General features: G+C 43.7%; 1 protein-coding gene across 1 annotated transcript in view; it reads left to right on the top strand.

Moving 5' to 3' along the window:
• The window catches only part of LOC124157611 (muskelin), a 33741-nt gene that overhangs the window by 5710 nt on the left and 10323 nt on the right, over positions 1 to 17708 (top strand). Inside the window, exons 6-10 of the mRNA XM_046532481.1 lie at positions 13393 to 13721; positions 13822 to 13935; positions 14391 to 14557; positions 14898 to 15105; positions 17425 to 17649. Of these exons, the coding sequence (XP_046388437.1) occupies positions 13393 to 13721; positions 13822 to 13935; positions 14391 to 14557; positions 14898 to 15105; positions 17425 to 17649 (1043 nt within the window). The remainder of the gene's footprint in view (positions 1 to 13392; positions 13722 to 13821; positions 13936 to 14390; positions 14558 to 14897; positions 15106 to 17424; positions 17650 to 17708) is intronic.

The following is a 17708-nucleotide window of genomic DNA, read 5'->3' as shown; positions in this document are numbered from 1 at the left end:
TTCTTGTATGGCTTTCTGCTTTTCTGGATCCATGACTGTTCCCTTTTCTGCTGAGATAAGGTGCCCTAGGAACCTGCATTCCTGAACTCTCCATTTGCATTTGTTCTTATGTAGTGTTACTCCTGCCTGTTGGAGTTTCTCTAACACTGCTCTCAGTCTTATGTCATGCTCCTCCTGAGTGCTTCCGAAAATCAATATGTCATCTAATAAGTTGACTACCTCCTCCAGCGGGGATAATATTTCCACCATCCTTTTCTGATATAGTTCTCCTGCAGATGATAATCCCATCAGCAGACGATTAAAGTAGAATCGTCCTATTGGAGTTATAAACCTGGTAAACGTTTTACAGCTATCACTTAATGGGATTTGATAATATCCCCAGGATGCATCCAACTTCGTGAAATACTTCGCTCCCGCAAGACGCGCCAATACTTCGTAAATGCGATGGTGGTTGGCGTAACATGGTGAAACTCCTTCATGATGCACAAAGGTTAAGAAAAGACTTAGCTGTTTCACAAAATAAAATATATTGCGACCGGTTTCGATACAGCGTATCATCATCTGGCTACTATACTTCTATACTTCGTCTATGGCAGGTAAGGCGTTCGCACTTGACGCTAGCAATTAATTGAGTATAGCCCACACATATCCTCACAGAGCTTTCCAACTTCGGAACCACGACCATTGGAGCACACCAGTCCATCGGTTCAACGACTGCCGCAATCACTCCGTCCTTCTGCATGCGTTCCAGTTCTTCCTTTACCTTTTCTAACTCTACAACCGGAACCCTCCTGGGGACGGACACCGAAAATGCCTTGGCTCCTTCCCTCAGCTGAATCTCGTATGGTCTCGCCATTCTCCCGAGGCCATTTTATAGAGAAGGATATGCTTCTTCCGCTGCTTTTGATGCTGGTGTTATAGAATTAACCCATGTCATCACGCCAAAGGATTTTATTGAGGGCCGACCGAGAAGAGCTTCCTCTCCTCCTTCAATGACATACACTTCTTCTATGCTGTGTCTGCGATTCCACAACATGTTCGCCAACCAGAAGCCTTTTACTGGGAATGGTTTTTGCCATACATCCGCTAGCCGCTTAGATGTGGGTTTTAACCTCTTATCCGGCCAAAGTTTATTTACAATTTCTGATCCCATAACCGTTACATCGGCTCCTGTGTCTAATTTGTATCGCACTTCCTTTCCATCCATGTTAATTGTAATCCACCAAGTCTCTGTTCCTGCTTCAACTCTACCCATGAAGTACGTGTCATCTTCTTCCTCTTTGACTGTTTCTACCCTTTTCTTTTGGCGACATGCCCTCGCCCAGTGACCCTTTTTATGGCAGACGTTGCACTCAGAATTTTGTGCTGAACACGCGGAAAATGCATGTTGAGGCACTCTACTGCCACACAACTTTTGGTGCTTGCTTAGTTCCTTGACCCATTTTCTTATTCATGGATTGCTTATGTTGATGCACCACCTTTGCCTCAACTCTGGACAATTCTTGTGGACTCCTGCCGTTTGTCCCTCTTCTAATCGTCTGGTGTTTTGGCGTATTTCCTCCGCAATCCGCGCTTTTCTCATTGTTTTTTCTAGTGTTAATTCGGGATCCATCTGTAATGCCTGTGATAGCTGTTCGTCTCTTACTCCCGCTACAATGCGATCCCTAATTAATTCTTCCATAGTACAGAATTTACAATACTGCACCAAACGATACAGCTCTGCAATGATGTCTTCTATCATCTCGTCTTCCCCTTGTACTCTTTGATTAACCTTCGCCCTCATATACAATGTATTCATTTTTCCTATGTAAAATGAGGAAATACACTCAAATACCTTAGTATATGAGGCTAGCTGTCACTCCGTAAACTTGAAGCTAGGGAGAATGCTGTCTGCTTTTTCACATGAAACATCTTTACCTGCTCTTCTTCCGCTTGCCAGCTCAGTCCCGATGCTGCTCTGTAGCGCTCCCATCACTGAGACCATCGTGGCCAATCATCTGCTACGAACGTAAATTCCACAGGAGGCTGCACCAATACCGGTGTCTGCAATTCCTTCACGGCCATCTTCTGCTGTCGCACTTCGGAATGTCCGTTTGCCTACCCTGCCACCATGTTGGGTTTTCTGGTCAAATAATCAACTGTGCTTTTCTCAAAGGGGTTTTATTCGGTGAAGTCGAATAGCACAATGATATTACATGCCACAATCATCTCTCTCGCGTCCGCCTTGTATATGCTCGGTTGCCGGATAGGAAGGAGGGGGAAAACCCCAGAAGGGAAGGAAAGAGATAACGGGATCGGTTCCTCAACACTCCCTGTACCTACCCCAAACACTTTTGTTGTATCTGGTAAAATATTTTCACACTCTAGACCCAGAGTGTTGTATTATATTCACTTACATTTTAAATTCAACTCTTATTTGGTAGTATGGAAGTAATTGTGAGTTTTAACTCTTTAGTTAGGTGTAGGCTGTTAAGTTCAGACTCCTCAAGTCTTAACTGCAGTAGACTCTTGTTAACACGAACAGTGTTATTATGAAGTTCTCATTATTATGAAGCAAATCGTTGGTCCCGATGAAAAGACCTATCCAATCTGTAGGAAAAGAAACATTAGTATCAAATATTCGTTATCACTAAATTATGAAAACCTCAGTCCCGGTCCGTGTGGTTACAAAATGAACTTTATTACGAAGTTCCACGAATAAGCAACGGCACTTAGGTGGATGTACACTAAGCTATGTTTTAATAATTGTGTGTAAGCGCGTGGTTTCTATTGGGTTGGCACTCCAGAGGAATTATTGAAATCAACTCATTTAGTGAAGGTATTTATTATCAATCACACACCGTGCGTCGCACACATGGCCTGCGGCCTTTACACATGAGTACTTTCCGCCGACTGCCCGCTGCCTTTTCCACATGTGGCTGATGGCAGCATCACTCCCACGCACTCTCATGAGTGCCTATGCATGGGGATCAGAATAGCATTACCATCCGGTTTCACGTCTCTGCGAACTCAAGATGTTCCGCTTACAACTATACCCCCTCCAAAGTGAATTGTTGAATATCCTAAAAACATAACAATTCAATACTAGAATACATGGAAACCATTAAAATCACAATAAAACAAAGAAAGATGAACAGTTACCCAATGATATATGAAAGAAAGAAAAAAAAAAACTTAAAGCACTTAACAGAAAACCGTACAAGTTGAAATACACCCATGTCTCGTATAGCGCAAGGGATGCGTTCCTTGGGGTCTTTGCGCTATACGAATTTGCGTTATACGAGAGCGTTTTAACATAGGGAAGATAGGGATGCGTTCCTGGTAGCATAGGTCTTTGGTATTGAATTTCCTCTAAAACATCTATATTCCCATAAAAAGCCTTAGAAAACATTATTTCTATAAATATTTATAGTTTAAAACATCTTTAAAGATAGTATTCACCCATTCAAAGACTTTTATTCACATTAAAAAAAATTCTTACGTGCTTTCGAAATTCCATCCTGTCGTGCGGGTGGGCTAACATCTCCTATCTCAGGGGATCGTAATGCGTTGCCGGCAGTTGACGAATTTTCAAACTAGTCTAAAAACAACTGTCGTGTCACCCAGGCCCTTTTGTAGCTCATCGAAATGACAGAAAAATGCTACTTTAAATGCCATTTCATAGCTAGCGGAGTTTATGAATGATAAATCATTTTAATTTGAAGTCCTCCGAGTCATTAGCAGCTACGTGAAACAGTCTTTAAATGCCTTGAAACCTGACTCAGGTTTTCCTTCCCTGAAAATGAATGAACGAGAATGCATTCTTTTCCAAAAGAATATCGTCTAGTCAACACTAGATCTAGTTGAGGGGGAAAGGAGCCACTTTCAATAACAGCTTAGAGTTCATCAGAAAATGTTGTGGTGGCTGCGCTATCAACACTTGCAGATTCACCTGATATCGCCGCACTGAAAATACCTGCTTGCCGTTTAAATTCTGGAACCAACCGCTTTCACTAAATGTCTCGGAGCGATTACCACTCTCGTCTTTCTGTACTGATTCACCATGAACTTTCCGTATGTGTAGACCGCTTGGTTGAAGTTGGTGCGGCTGAGGTCACTGATATTTTAGCTTCGTCTTTATTCAAAATAAGGCATCGTGAGTTTAAACTTCCATGCAATATCGCTTTGACGCTCTCCATTTTCAAAGCCATTGACCTCTCTCAAGTCCTCTTCTAGGTTTATGGTTTTTCTTGATAAATTCTTGATTTTTCTACATGCATTCCTATTTTTTGGCATATTCTCTTGGTTTTTACTCTGTATGGCTCTATCTAAATCACCTTCTTCTGCTGAACTGTATTCCTGAGACGCAGAAGGCCTATGACTGCGGGGAGGGAACGAAGCCATTGTGTTTGAGACTCTATAGCGGACCCTTTTATGTGTTGATGCTATTCATGCGCAACTCGGCCACCGCTCCATTTCTCCCCCGTGAATACCGATGACCTTGAAGGCTTTAGCGTAGACCCTCTACCTGGAAGTCAATCGCCCGGTAACCTACGACGGCAAAAATACGTCTCAAACCGTATTGCTGAAAAAAAAAACTCATTTCCACTAGCCCCACGCTTAATTAACGATCTAAATTATTTATTATCATTCTGTTAAGGAGACGAGATAAATCTGCGGTAGGCCGGCTATCTGGACCCAATGACGAGTAATACTTTTGGCAATTGCACAGCAATGAATTTCGATTAATATATAAACAAAAAAGAAGATTTGAGGCAAGAAATAATATTAATATGCGTAAAGTGATAGAAATTACGTGTGTACTTAGCGCAAGTTCACGTTTTATCACGAGAGCGTTTAAAATTTTTGATTAGGCTACACTGCGTCGCAATGTTTCCCCGAGGAACGAATTTGCGCTATATCGAAATTGCGCTAATCGAAATTGCGCTATACGAGACATGGGTGTATATGAATCAATTCAAGTGGATCAATAGGTCCAGAGTTCAATCTTCGGCCGTGGCCTACACTTTCCTAGAATCACAAATTCCCACCTTCCCAAGCACTCGTCATCTTTGCACAGGAATCGCTTGGATTTTAAAAACCCTCTTGGCAATTCACCGCCCACGACCCCGCCCCACACTACTGATGCACTTCACACATTACACATTATCACTGTTAAGCTATACCCTTCATTTTTACAACCTTAAATCTAACATTGCATACCCATTATCTAGGGGTCCCCGCCCCCCATCACGTATCCTCCCCTTAGCTCTGTCAAACAATTGACCTATTAATTTATACTCATTATTCATTCCTTCAAATCAAAATTAATTACCACCATCCAATCGTGTTCTATTAACCCCACATCTTGTCCACGATCAAATACCAAACCGTTTTTTTTTTTTTTTTTTTTTTTTAATGGCACCAATTCTTGAGCCATTTCAAGTCCCGCTATCCCAGCGGCGACTAAAATGGCGAATACCAAGGTCATTGTTCTTGTTCGTCTTCCTCTAGAACCGTGGACAAGGGTCCTTGTGATCGGAGCGAATAGGAGTGTGAGGGCGCTGGAGAAGGGGACAGGGGAGGGGCTGCGATTCTCTCAGCTGTTCGCTGTCGGCTGCGGAGGGGGTAAGGGGACCGCCTTGGGAGGAGAGGGGAAGGCGGTGGAGGGGAGGCTGCTTCGTTCCGCTGGGAGGAGCTCTCATCTTGGTTGGGAGGGGGGGGAAACCACTCCTTCTCCCTTCGCCGGCGCCTCGCCGTCTGGAGGGGTTGAGGGGGGGGAGTCAAACCCTTCCCCGCTATCCGTTCCCAGCTGGCTGGCCTCTGGAAGGTCGGCGTATCCCCGCGGCTCCACAGATTCGAACTCTATGTCACTGCAAGGGGGTAGAATTGGGGTTTGGGGAGGAAGGGGTGGATTCTTCCGGGGTCTTCCTCGGGGGCGAGCACGTCTCCTTCCTACATCTGGGGGTGGAATAGAACCTGAATATTTACCACAATTTTTCGAAATGGAAGCTCCAACTCTAAATTGCAATCGGACAAAACTCTTATCACTCGATACGGCCCTTCCCAGGGGCAATGAAACTTTTTCACTTGTCCTGGCTTCAAACACGGGTCGCGTAAATATACGTAGTCGCCCACCTCGTATCTGCGTTGTTTTCCCTTTGTTTTTACCCCCTCTGCTTGCGTCTTTTGTGCCCTCCGATTGTTTTCCTTGCAAACTTCCCACAACTTTGTTAGTCTCGCACACAATTCTCCCACAGCTGGGTGCTTGGACGGAACATCGTTCCCCGCTATGACTTCAAAGGGGGAGGCCATCGGAAATCCGAATATCACTTCGTGGGGGGAGTACTCTGTACTACGGTGCTTTTTAATATTATACACAGAGACTGCATAGTTTAATAAAGAATCCCAATTGTTGTTATTGTAATTCACGTAATGGCTCAGTATTTGGGCGATCGTGCGATGCACTCGCTCAACCCTCCCGTTCGCCTCCGGGTGATACGATGACGTGCGTAATCGCTTCACTTCGAGCAGTCTACACATCTCGCGGAACAACTCCGATTCAAAATTGGTTCCCTGATCGGTGAGGATCGTCTTTGGGACTCCGAATCGCAAAATCCAGTTTCTAGCAAGCGCCGCAGCCACCGTCTCCGCAGTTTGGTCGGCCATGGCCGTCATGACTACATACCGTGAAAAGTGATCCACAATTGTCAATATGAACCGGTTTCCTTTATCTGTTCGCGGCAAAGGGCCTACAATATCTAGCCCTAAGAACTCAAACGGCCGCGAGGCATAAGGCACTTCCTGCAAGGGGGCCTTAGAGCCTCCATACGGGCTTCTTCGATTGCACGCAATGCAGTGCTTGACGTGCTCCCTCCCGGCTCTTTCGATACCTGGCCACCAATATTGCGATACTAGTCGAGTCACCGTTGCTTCCCTACCTAAATGTCCCGCCATTATATGATCATGGCATTGCTTAAGTATTTCCTCCCTACAGCTTCTCGGCACCACAGTCCTATTCCCCCGTTTCGTTTTCCTAAACAACACGTTGTCGATTACCGCGAAATTTTTGTCTTCCCTCCACCCTCGGCACTCCTCATCACTCCCTTGCGCATCCGCGAAGTCTATCGCTCCCTCAGCGACCACGCCCCTCACCTTCCGGCTGAGCGTGTCGGCATTTAAATGCGCCTTCCCGGGCTTGTGCGCTACTTCGTAGTCGTACTCGCTTAACTTAAGTGTCCAACGCATTAGCCTGCTGCTTGGATCCTTGAGACCAAACAACCACTTAAGAGCAGCATGGTCAGTTACGATCAAGAATTTACGGCCGAACACGTAACACTTAAACTGTCGCACTGCCCACACGACAGCGAGGAGTTCCTTCTCTGTTGTAGTATAGTTTATTTCGGGGTTTTTCATTTGCCGAGACGCGTATGCCACGGGGTGTTCCTCCCCATGGATCACCTGCGATAACACGGCCCCTATTGCGAAATTACTCGCGTCCGTAGAGATGATGAAAGGTCGGTTGAAGTCGGGGTAAATTAATACCGGACTACTCGTCAACGATTCCTTTAAACTCTCCACAGCCTCGTCACACTCAGGCGTCCAATTAAAAGTAGTCCCTTTCCGCAGCAACGCCGTCAGTGGTCGGGCGAGGACGGCGTAGTTATCCACGAACTGGCGGTAATAGTTCGTAAGTCCTAAAAATGACTGAATTTCCTTTGCCGTTCTCGGGGTTGGGTAATCGCGCACCGCAGCAACTTTTTCTGGGTCGGGCCTGATCCCGTTGGCGCTGATAACATGGCCAAGGTACTTTACTTGTGGGAGGGCAAAGTGGCACTTAGTCAATTTCAACGACAGGCCGGCCGCTTCCAACTTCTCGAATACCTTGCTTAGCCGTGAGGCGTGCGTGTCAATCGAATCGCTAAACACGATGACGTCGTCTAGATAAACTAAACATTCCGACGGCGTCATCCCCCGTAGCACTCCGTCCATCATCCGTTGGAATGTCGCGGGCGCGTTTCTAAGTCCAAATGGCATACGGACGTATTCGTAATGGCCGCTGTTTACGATAAAGGCGGCCTTCTCACGCGAGTCCGCGGCCATCGGAATCTGGTGATATCCGCTAGTGAGGTCGAGGGTCGTGAAGTACTTACATCCGCCTAAATATTCCAAAGTCTCTGTGATATTGGGAAGGGGGTAAACATCTGCTTTAGTGATAGTATTAAGGGCCCTAAAGTCTATGCAGAATCGATAGTTTGGCTTGCCATCCAGTGACTTTTTCGGAACCACCACCACCGGAAACGCCCACGGGCTATTGCTAGGCGTCTAATTGCTCTTTCACGAAATTCTCTATCAGGGGCTTCAGGTGGTGCGGGGTCCTATAGGGTTTTTTATAAATTGGGCGGGCATCACCCGTCGGAATTTCGTGCTCCACTAGATGAGTGGCAGGGGGCCCGCCCGTTTGCGTAAACAAATTCTGAAATTTCTCAATCACTGGGGCTAGTACTTCTCGTTCCTCCCCTTTCAAGTGCCCCAACTTATCCCGAATGTCCCTTCCGAATTCCTTCACTTCCATTACCCCAACGCACTTTTCCTCCCATCCAGTTGTCCCCTCTTCGCGGCCCGTTTGAATGTCCTCACCCGAGTGCATCTCGCTAACTCTCGCGATCAATGTCCCCTTGTTTAGCGTAAGTGTATCAGGTCCAAAATTACTTACGTGTGTGGTGACGCTTCCCTCATCGCTCACCAAGCACACACACCTGGCCACCCAGCACTCCTCCTCCTCCAGGGCAGATTCCACCAGGCACTCCTGACCCGGCCGCCAAACTTCGGTGTCCAAGAAAATAGGCAGGAGTCGTACGCTCCTACCCGGAACGATTTCAGCGCGCAGGAGTCGAACCGGTACGTCAACTGCTCCATGGCGATGGTACATCCTCGTGGGGTATCCTGGTGGTATCTTTTCGCCCCCTCTCCTCGCCGCGTCGGGGCGGAAAGGCAGATTTTAATACTGCTCGTGCTCTTGTGTTATCTATTGTGGAATTTTTAACAGTGACCCTTGGTGTTTCCCTAAACATCAAGAAGTGTATTTTACGACCAACGCATCGCCTCATGTATCTGGGTGTCCGTATCGACACTATCTCCTCCACTCTCCAGCTCACTCCCTCTTCCCTCACTCGGCTACACTTAGCCATTAATATTCTTCCTCGCCTTCGCACTCTCGACGTCCCCAAGTTAGCGGGTTACGTCGCTTGGATCGCATATATACTGAAGCTGCCATACTTTCTCATCAATCATTGCTACGCCCGTCGCACAGACTGGCTCCATCGGTGCTGGAACGATGGTCTCTTCCAGAAGGTGCGGAAATGTGCTCCATACAACGTCCACTACCGGGCCTATACTGACGCCACCCCGTTCCAGGGTGCAGTTGTCTGTCCGGTCTTGGACTATGAACGGATTATCCCGTTCACTCATCAGTTACCTATCTACTATGCGGAAGGGGAGGCCGCATTACGAGGCACATTATTTCTTTTACCACTGTTACCTGATTTTGTTGAATTGATTATGTATATTGATAATATGTCTGTATTAGCTTGTCTCCGCAAGGGCACAGGCCTTCTCTTTCAAAATGATGACTATTGCAAACTGTTTGTAAACATAATAAAGGATCCGACACGCAATGTGTCCTGGAGGTTCGTCCCGTCTGCAGCCAATCTCGCCGACCGTCCATCCCGGACCGTACTCCTCTAATATATGCCTAGGCCGGCCATCTTGGCTGCTCGGGCATATATAAGCAGGTTACGGTAAGGGACTCGGTTGAGTTGGAAATTGGCTGTGACCAGGACGAGCGCCCAGTCTCTCCGCGAGCAAACAGGTGTGATCGCCACCTCCTGGGGGGACCGCGTTCGGCGATTAACTCGGCCCCACCCTAGTTTAAATCCGGCTTTCTGTCGCTCGACGGCCGCGGAGTACTCTTGCAGTCCCTCGCAAAATGCCCCTGGCAGCCGCAGGCGAAGCAGGGCCCTCGGGGGCGGCTTGGACATAAGCGTGCGAAATGACCCTCCTTCCCGCACGAAAAACACGCCTTTGCCGTCGATGCAAAGACTTCCCTCTCCTCAACTGGCCTCTTTGCACGCCGTTCCACCTCCACGATGCGCGTGGCGTTCTCAATGGCGTCATCAAATGTCGCTGGCATCCTCAGTCGCGTTTGTCTACCAACCTCGCCAGAGAGACCGTTTAAGAAGGCATCCAATGCCCTCTGGTCGGCCTCTTCCCGGATGGCAGCCACCCTTTCCTCCGTGCCTTCGACAGAATAGGTCCGTACATTCGTTTCACGAACCCGATCCGCGAATTCCTGTATGGTCTCCCCCGTCTTCATCCGCAGAGTGGACATCAACTCCCGGTAGTACCGCCGGCTTTTACTTGACCTGTATCTCTCCTTCAGCAGTCCGGTAATCTCCGGATACGTCAATGCCTCTCTGCCCTCGGCCTTGGCTCGGCAATACGTATCCGCGGCCCCCTTTAGTCGCAGCCTTATCGCATGCTGTTTCTCCTCCTCCGTCCACTTACTCAGCAAGGCAGCCCTGTCGAACCGTTCGATAAAGGCATCCACATCCTCTGCTGGTCCGCCGCAGAAATTCTCAACCGAGGCTAAGAGGGCAAAATTCGGTTGTCTATCCGCGTAGTTCTCAGCGGTCGGGGCGAGGGGGTGCAAGGGTCTCTCGGCCTCCCGAGCCCTCATTCTCGCGTTCTCCTCCTGCAAGTCCTTTAACTGCGCAGTCAACGTGTCTAATGCGCGTTGGATATCCATTTCTTGGCCCGATATACTAACTCTGCCCGTCATCCTCACTTACCTTCACTATAGACTTGATTCCTCTTTTTGTTGGAGGCCAACGTCGCACTCTGACACCAGTTGTAAGCGCGTGGTTTCTATTGGGTTGGCACTCCAGAGGAATTATTGAAATCAACTCATTTAGTGAAGGTATTTATTATCAATCACACACCGTGCGTCGCACACATGACCTGCGGCCTTTACACATGAGTACTTTCCGCCGACTGCCCGCTGCCTTTTCCACACGTGGCCTGCGGCTTCCCGGAAGGTGCTGATGGCAGCATCACTCCCACGCACTCTCATGAGTGCCTATGCATGGGGATCAGAATAGCATTACCATCCGGTTTCACGTCTCTGCGAACTCAAGATGTTCCGCTTACATGTGCAACATTTAAGTTTTCCTCATATACTGTGCCCAAGAGTGTCAATTATAGTTCTTTCTTCAGTATGCACACAACATCATATGATTAGATTCATTCCTGTTGAATCATGGTAACCCACACTTCATCAAAGAAGATGAAAGACATTGATTGCGATTCGTTACCCACCATTAGTGTATTCATAATATACAAATTATTTGGTTTTATAAATCCCGGTTAAGACGAATGGCAATGGTCAAATTTATCCTCATTTGAAAAAGGCCAGAATGGCACCCATGCGATGCCACTCCACGTGACGTCACAGGGGCCTAGTTTCTATACGAGTAGATAGGAGTTTTACATCGTCTGAGATTACCAATGCATGCATGAGGCACAGAGCTCAGGGAAACATCTCTTAATAATCACTTATTAAAACTGGCCAAGGTCGGAAAGTTTTCTTCGTTTGATAAGGTATTAATAATCCTTATTTAAGCCAAGCGCTACCAGCTAGCAGGGCACTCAGCTACCTGCTAGCAGCCTGCGTCGTATCAGCGCTCAAAGCCTCGCCCCAAGGTCACCTCACTTGCGGCAGTGGGAACCAGAATGATGTCACACGGAGTTTTCCTGGCATTCATACTCACCTGTCGCGTTTTCGCACGCTTTAAAATTTTCACTTTTCATTTAATGGAAAAAAATAGATATCGTCATTTAAAAATCTAAAAGCGTGAAATACGTACTCCAGGAGTAATAATCTTACGATTTAGGCAATAAAAAAATTATAGGAAACCACCCTATTGCTGGTGTAAACCCAAAGTTGTGGAAGAAAGGACTCAGATCCTAGAGGAATATCTTAAGTAGTATTCCCCGAGTGACATAATGCAGACAAAACAGAACTCTTTTACAACCTCTCCCCGACAAAACCCTTGCAGTAAGAGGTATTTCTTGCAATGATGTATCTAGAGGCAGGTAATGCGCCTTAGCGATGGATTATGTGAAGAGCTGATTCTGCACTCTTAGTTTATTTAATTTAAAAAACTCTGTATTCCTTTTTCATGTTTTTCAGTCATTATTGAAAATGTTAAATCAATAAAATCATACTTGTTAGTTTTTTTGGCCTTAGGGTCCACCAGATGCACATTTCTTTTTGTTTCTTTGTCGCATATAATACCCATGCGTGTTATTTTGGCTGCAGGTTCTTGCCGCTTTCTTTTGTTTTACTTAAGTGACATCAGCAAATATCTGCGTTATATATTTCGTGAAATAAAATCTAGTTAATATCTTTTCTTACACTACAGTTCCATGGATACACTTAGTGTATTATAATGGAAGAAGATTGGTATTATTTGAATGACGTCGCGGGTGTAACACTCAAAATGGACCTTTTCTTAGAAACGTCAGCAATTTCAATCACATCATCAGGCAAGCTTAGTAGACTTTTTAGCGTAGATAATGAAGATATTACATTGGATAATAGAGAAGGTCTTCCCAGTCATGATCGTTATACCACCTTCACCATTTTCATCTGCAGAAGCAAATACGATACGTTATTTCACATAATGTGGGTTAAGTAAAGTCAGGATTCATTGTTATTAGTTTTATTTTTGTCTTCGGACCATGGCCCTTTCAAAGGAGTTGGTGAGGATGTAAATAGATGGACTGAAAATAATTCACAAAGAAGAAAAGAATCCGGGGAAGATGCACATGAATGTTGCAAAATGCCTCAGGTTGTCCGCTAGCACATGATGGTAGGGCTGGGGTTAAACCTGGTGATTACAAGGAGTTGGATGAAGCTGAGGATTAGGCGGATGTGCCACTGCCAATTAATGCAACATTTTTCACGCCTTATACGATTGTCTAAATTATATCAAATATGTACGTATTAGAAAGGAACATTTCAGATATTAGAATATTTGTGGCCAAAGTGATCTCACAATCAATCTCAACGAAATCACTGGTATGTAGCTTCAAATGATGTCATAATTAATGCTTTTTTCATCACATGCTAGTTAGTTGATTTCAAATATCTGGAATAGTGGTATTTTATGATAATCCATTTGGGCTTCCCCTCATTTCCATGGTTAATGCTTTACATCTTTAAAGATTGGTGACATTATTTCTTCCTTCTCTTTCTAGTAAATTAAAAATTATTTGCTCATGATTTTTTTCTTTTGAAGTTATTTTTAATTAGTGATTTAATAAAACTTCTGTATTCATTTCATTTGCCAGGCTCTTTGTTTTCTCAGTACATTGGAAGTCAGGAGTACAAGCCAATTTGGCAGGCCATGTCAGTATCAGGAAGCAATTCAGATTTGACTGCCCCGTCATCACCTGGAATCGAAGCTGGGAGTAAGGCAAATTTACTCTCTCCATCCAAGCAACAACCCTTATCACCCCGTCCTGGTATGAGAGGTGGGCATCAAATGGTTATTGATTCTGCTGCAGAAACGATTTACTTGTTTGGTGGCTGGGATGGGAACCAAGACCTCAGTGACTTATGGTCCTATCATATACCATCTGGCCATTGGACTTTGCTTTCAATGGATACAGAGGCACAGGTATTGTATTTATTTTTCTTAATATACTTATCTAGAACTTGGAATTGTGTTGTCAGCCAGAAGTAATGGTGTATTTCAATGGCATGTCAACTTTTCCTAGGGTGGCCCTAGTGCCCGTTCATGCCACAAAGTTTGCCTAGATCCGGAAAGACGCCAACTTTTCACCCTTGGACGATATGTTGACAGCCAGTACAGGTATCCAGAAAATCTTAAGGTAATAACTACAATAATATATTCACTTATTCCTTCAAAGTTACAAAAATTTACCTGTAAGTCTTCAGATACTACTAAAAATATCATGAATATTGTAGAATAGGGCAATTTAATATGAAGATACTGGTGCACAAAAAATACTCATGGTTGAGCTTATTTTTTAAGTTATAATAGTTTTCATTGAAGTGGTCTCAATTAGGTAGAGCTTCCATTTGCTACATACATATTTTGAAATCACCTCACCTTCATTGTTTAGTTTGGCAGTACCTATTGACAAAGTTTACCATTCAAACCCCTGAATTGCCCATTACCCTGTTTGTTTTGGTATTTGGGAATTGATTTACTTAATATTTAGGCTTAAAGCATATCAGTATGTATATGTTTGTTTGTATAAGTTTTTGAAATTCTGCTGTACCATACGTATTCATAAAAGTGCTTTCAATGTTTTATTTCCAGAGTGACTTCTATGTTTATGACATTGAGAGGGATCATTGGACACTCATCACTGAGGATACGGCATCCATGGGTGGACCACAGCTTATTTTTGATCACCAAATGTGCATGGATGTGGAAAAGCAGACTATTTATGTGTTCGGAGGCCGGGTTCTCTTGCAAACTATAGGGTAACTAAATATTTATTTGTTTTCTTGTATTATCAATTCACGTGATGGCAAAATTTTCTCCTCCAGATGTCTGAAAATGCTTTGATATCGTCAGTAAAATCTTGTTGAAGAAAGCTTTTGTATTTCTAGACTTATTGTCATATCATGTTTTCATTATCAATTTTGTTTCATTAGAGATCATATGTTCAAGTACTAATTTACTGTATTATTTGTGTTTAAAAATCTCCATCTTCATTATTAATGTAGAATTTATGACTATAATACTGAATTTGTTTTAATGCTCTCAAATTCTTTGTTATAATTTTTTTAATGGAATGTAATTGGGTCTTAATTTCCCTAGGTCTGCAGATGATCGCCCTGGTTGCTCTGGACTTGTTGCTGCTGTCTCTATAATACTGGAACTAAATTTTTCTGGTCTCTTCTCTTATCACATCCCAACAAATACCTGGACTAAACTAGCTGAGGATACCAATGTGACTGGTGAAAGTTGTAGTTCTTCATTACCCACCATTCGTTCTCGAGTTGGCCACTCAATGCTCTTCCATCCGGTAACTATCTAATTTTGCATCATAGATTTCTGGCAATGCATTAATGGTATTTTTTTACCCACTACTAAAAAGGTATCCAAGCACCAAGTTGACTAATTTTGCTTTTGTTTGTACTTAATTCTTAATGTGAAATGATGATATTAATGATAAAACTTCCACCTATCTTCTGTCCATATGATTAAAACCTTGTATTATTGTGATTTTGTCATGCTACTGCTGTATTTGAGCATCTAATATAGGGAAACTTTACATTTTGTACCTCTTCTGATATAATATACATGTATGCATTCAATGAATTTTAAACATAAATGTGAGTTTATTTTTATCTCATGATATTGCTGAGATAATAATTTCTGAAATGCAATCAGGGAGAGATAACTGTAAAAGTGCAGTATTTTTTTGTGTTAAGATAGTGAATTCAATCCATCCTTAATTATTTATTATATTCTGTCTTTTATACTTCTATATATAGTGTATTTGTTGAATTCAGGTATATTCATTTTCATTTGAGTAGAGATGGGTCGAATAGCAGATTTCTTGAACTCGAATATCTAATTCGAATATTAAATCATTGCTCGAATATTCAAATATCTCGAATTTTGAATACCTCGAATACTAGAATTGCGCAAACCTTATAAACGTACGTTTTTTTCTTCTATTTCACTTGATGAATGTGTAAATAAAAAGGTATATACAGTGGAACCCCGATCTATCGTTCCCGCATTGATCTTTTTCCGGCATTCATAGTTCGCCGTTCCTGGTCCCAAATAAAGTTCCATAAAGACAATTAATTTTTTCCCGCATCTATCATTCTCCGAAGTATCGTTGTCCCGCATTGATTTTTTGAAGATAGCGGTCTTGTCCTAGAATTTTTCCGCATCCATCGTTTGACGAAAATGACACATAGTGTTTACAATGTGTTATTTGTGGCGAATGACGACAGACACATAGTTTGAATCTTCCCCTGAAGATTGAAATACCATAGGGAGAAGCTGAGTGCCTTGGGATAGTAACATTAGCGCATTTCCCAAGATCCACTATCCCCCTCCATTCAGCATTCGCCTCCCCCCTCTGATGCTTTCCTCTTCTCCGAAATCAAACAAAAGGTCCCAGCTTGCGCAGGAAGACCTTAGCTTGGAAAGAAAATATTAAGTTACAAGAGAACAAAAGAAACCTTTTTCATGCCTCCCCCTTTCTTGTACGCTGACCTTTTTCAGCATACCCACTTCAAAGTTCCTTGTTTCTGGAGGTCTACTGCTGCATGAATTACCTATTAGCTCAAAAGGTGTCTAACATGACTTTCAGCAATTGGTATTATACTTTTATTGGATTGAAATAATAGTAATGTGCACGTAATTCATGAAAGAATGATACCAAACAAGACTTAATTCTAACGTTATTTAAGCATTTTAAGTAAGGAAATAGTCGGAATAATACGATGGTGATTTCTGGCAAATCTCAATATCCTCGCAGCTGAGCTTCTCGACAATTGATGCAGTATTTTTTTTCGAAAACAGGACATCAGGTTACAATTTACGAATTATGGTACAAGTCACACCTGTCAGAGTAGCTAACGAAGCGATATCTTCTCAGGATATTTTGTCCTTGGTGTATTGATGCATTCAGCCAGGGGCCCGTGCATATGCTGTTTTTTGCTATTATTTTAATGAAACTTTTGATCCTTCATTAACTTTTAGCCATCATTGCGGAGCCGTAGTTTGGCATAAAGAAACAAAACTGACGTCAGGGGAAGCCCGCATTCTTGTAGTCTTCAAATCCATGATGATCTTTCCGATGAGTGGAACGATATGGGAGCAGTAGCTCAATGCGTAACGGAAGGTACCCCAAAAGTCAATGTTTTTCCGCCATTTTAATTTTTTTGAGAGGTTTCGAGGGGGAAATCGGGGATTTTTAGATTTTTTCCCCTGATTGGTTCCCCAGGTCGTACAATTATCTTTCCACTACTCCAATTCGTGAATTTGACATAGTTCGTCTACTTGCCTAAAACGGCGCTGTATGCACTAAATGACTAGAGTACTCTATGTTGTTTCCGAGTTAACTACCAATGAGACGACGAGCGTGCGACAGTGTAGGGTGCGAAATTCAAACAAATACAAAGTATTCGAGGTATTCGAGATCGTACTTTTAGCATAATTATTCAATACCTCGAATATCGAATAATTTCTAGTATTCGAGGTATTCGAATATTCGCGGATACTTTTCACGCATCTCTAATTTTGAGGTTTATTTTAATTTATTACAGCTAATTTTGATGTCTGTGCAAGATGGTGTGACTTAATGTTGTTTCTTTCATCACAGGGTAGTCGAAAATTATATATATTTGCTGGTCAGCGTGGAAAGGAACATCTAAATGACTTCTTCACATATGCTGTGGACACAGGAGAAGTTGAGCAGATCATCTCTGATGGTGGATCTGGCAAGAGTTCTGGGGGCTTAGGTTCAGAGGGACCACGTGTGCCAGCAGCTGGCTTCACTCAACGTGCAACCATTGATCCTGAACTTGATGAAATTTATGTGCTATCTGTATGTACTCCCATGTGAAATGTTGTGTATTTCTTAGCAATTAATTTACAATAGATGAG

The sequence above is a fragment of the Ischnura elegans genome, chromosome 4 (assembly GCF_921293095.1).
Source record: "Ischnura elegans chromosome 4, ioIscEleg1.1, whole genome shotgun sequence".
NCBI classification, from domain to species: Eukaryota; Metazoa; Arthropoda; class Insecta; order Odonata; family Coenagrionidae; genus Ischnura; species Ischnura elegans.
Note: the sequence above shows the minus strand (reverse complement) of the source record. Positions and strands in the feature narration are given on the sequence as shown.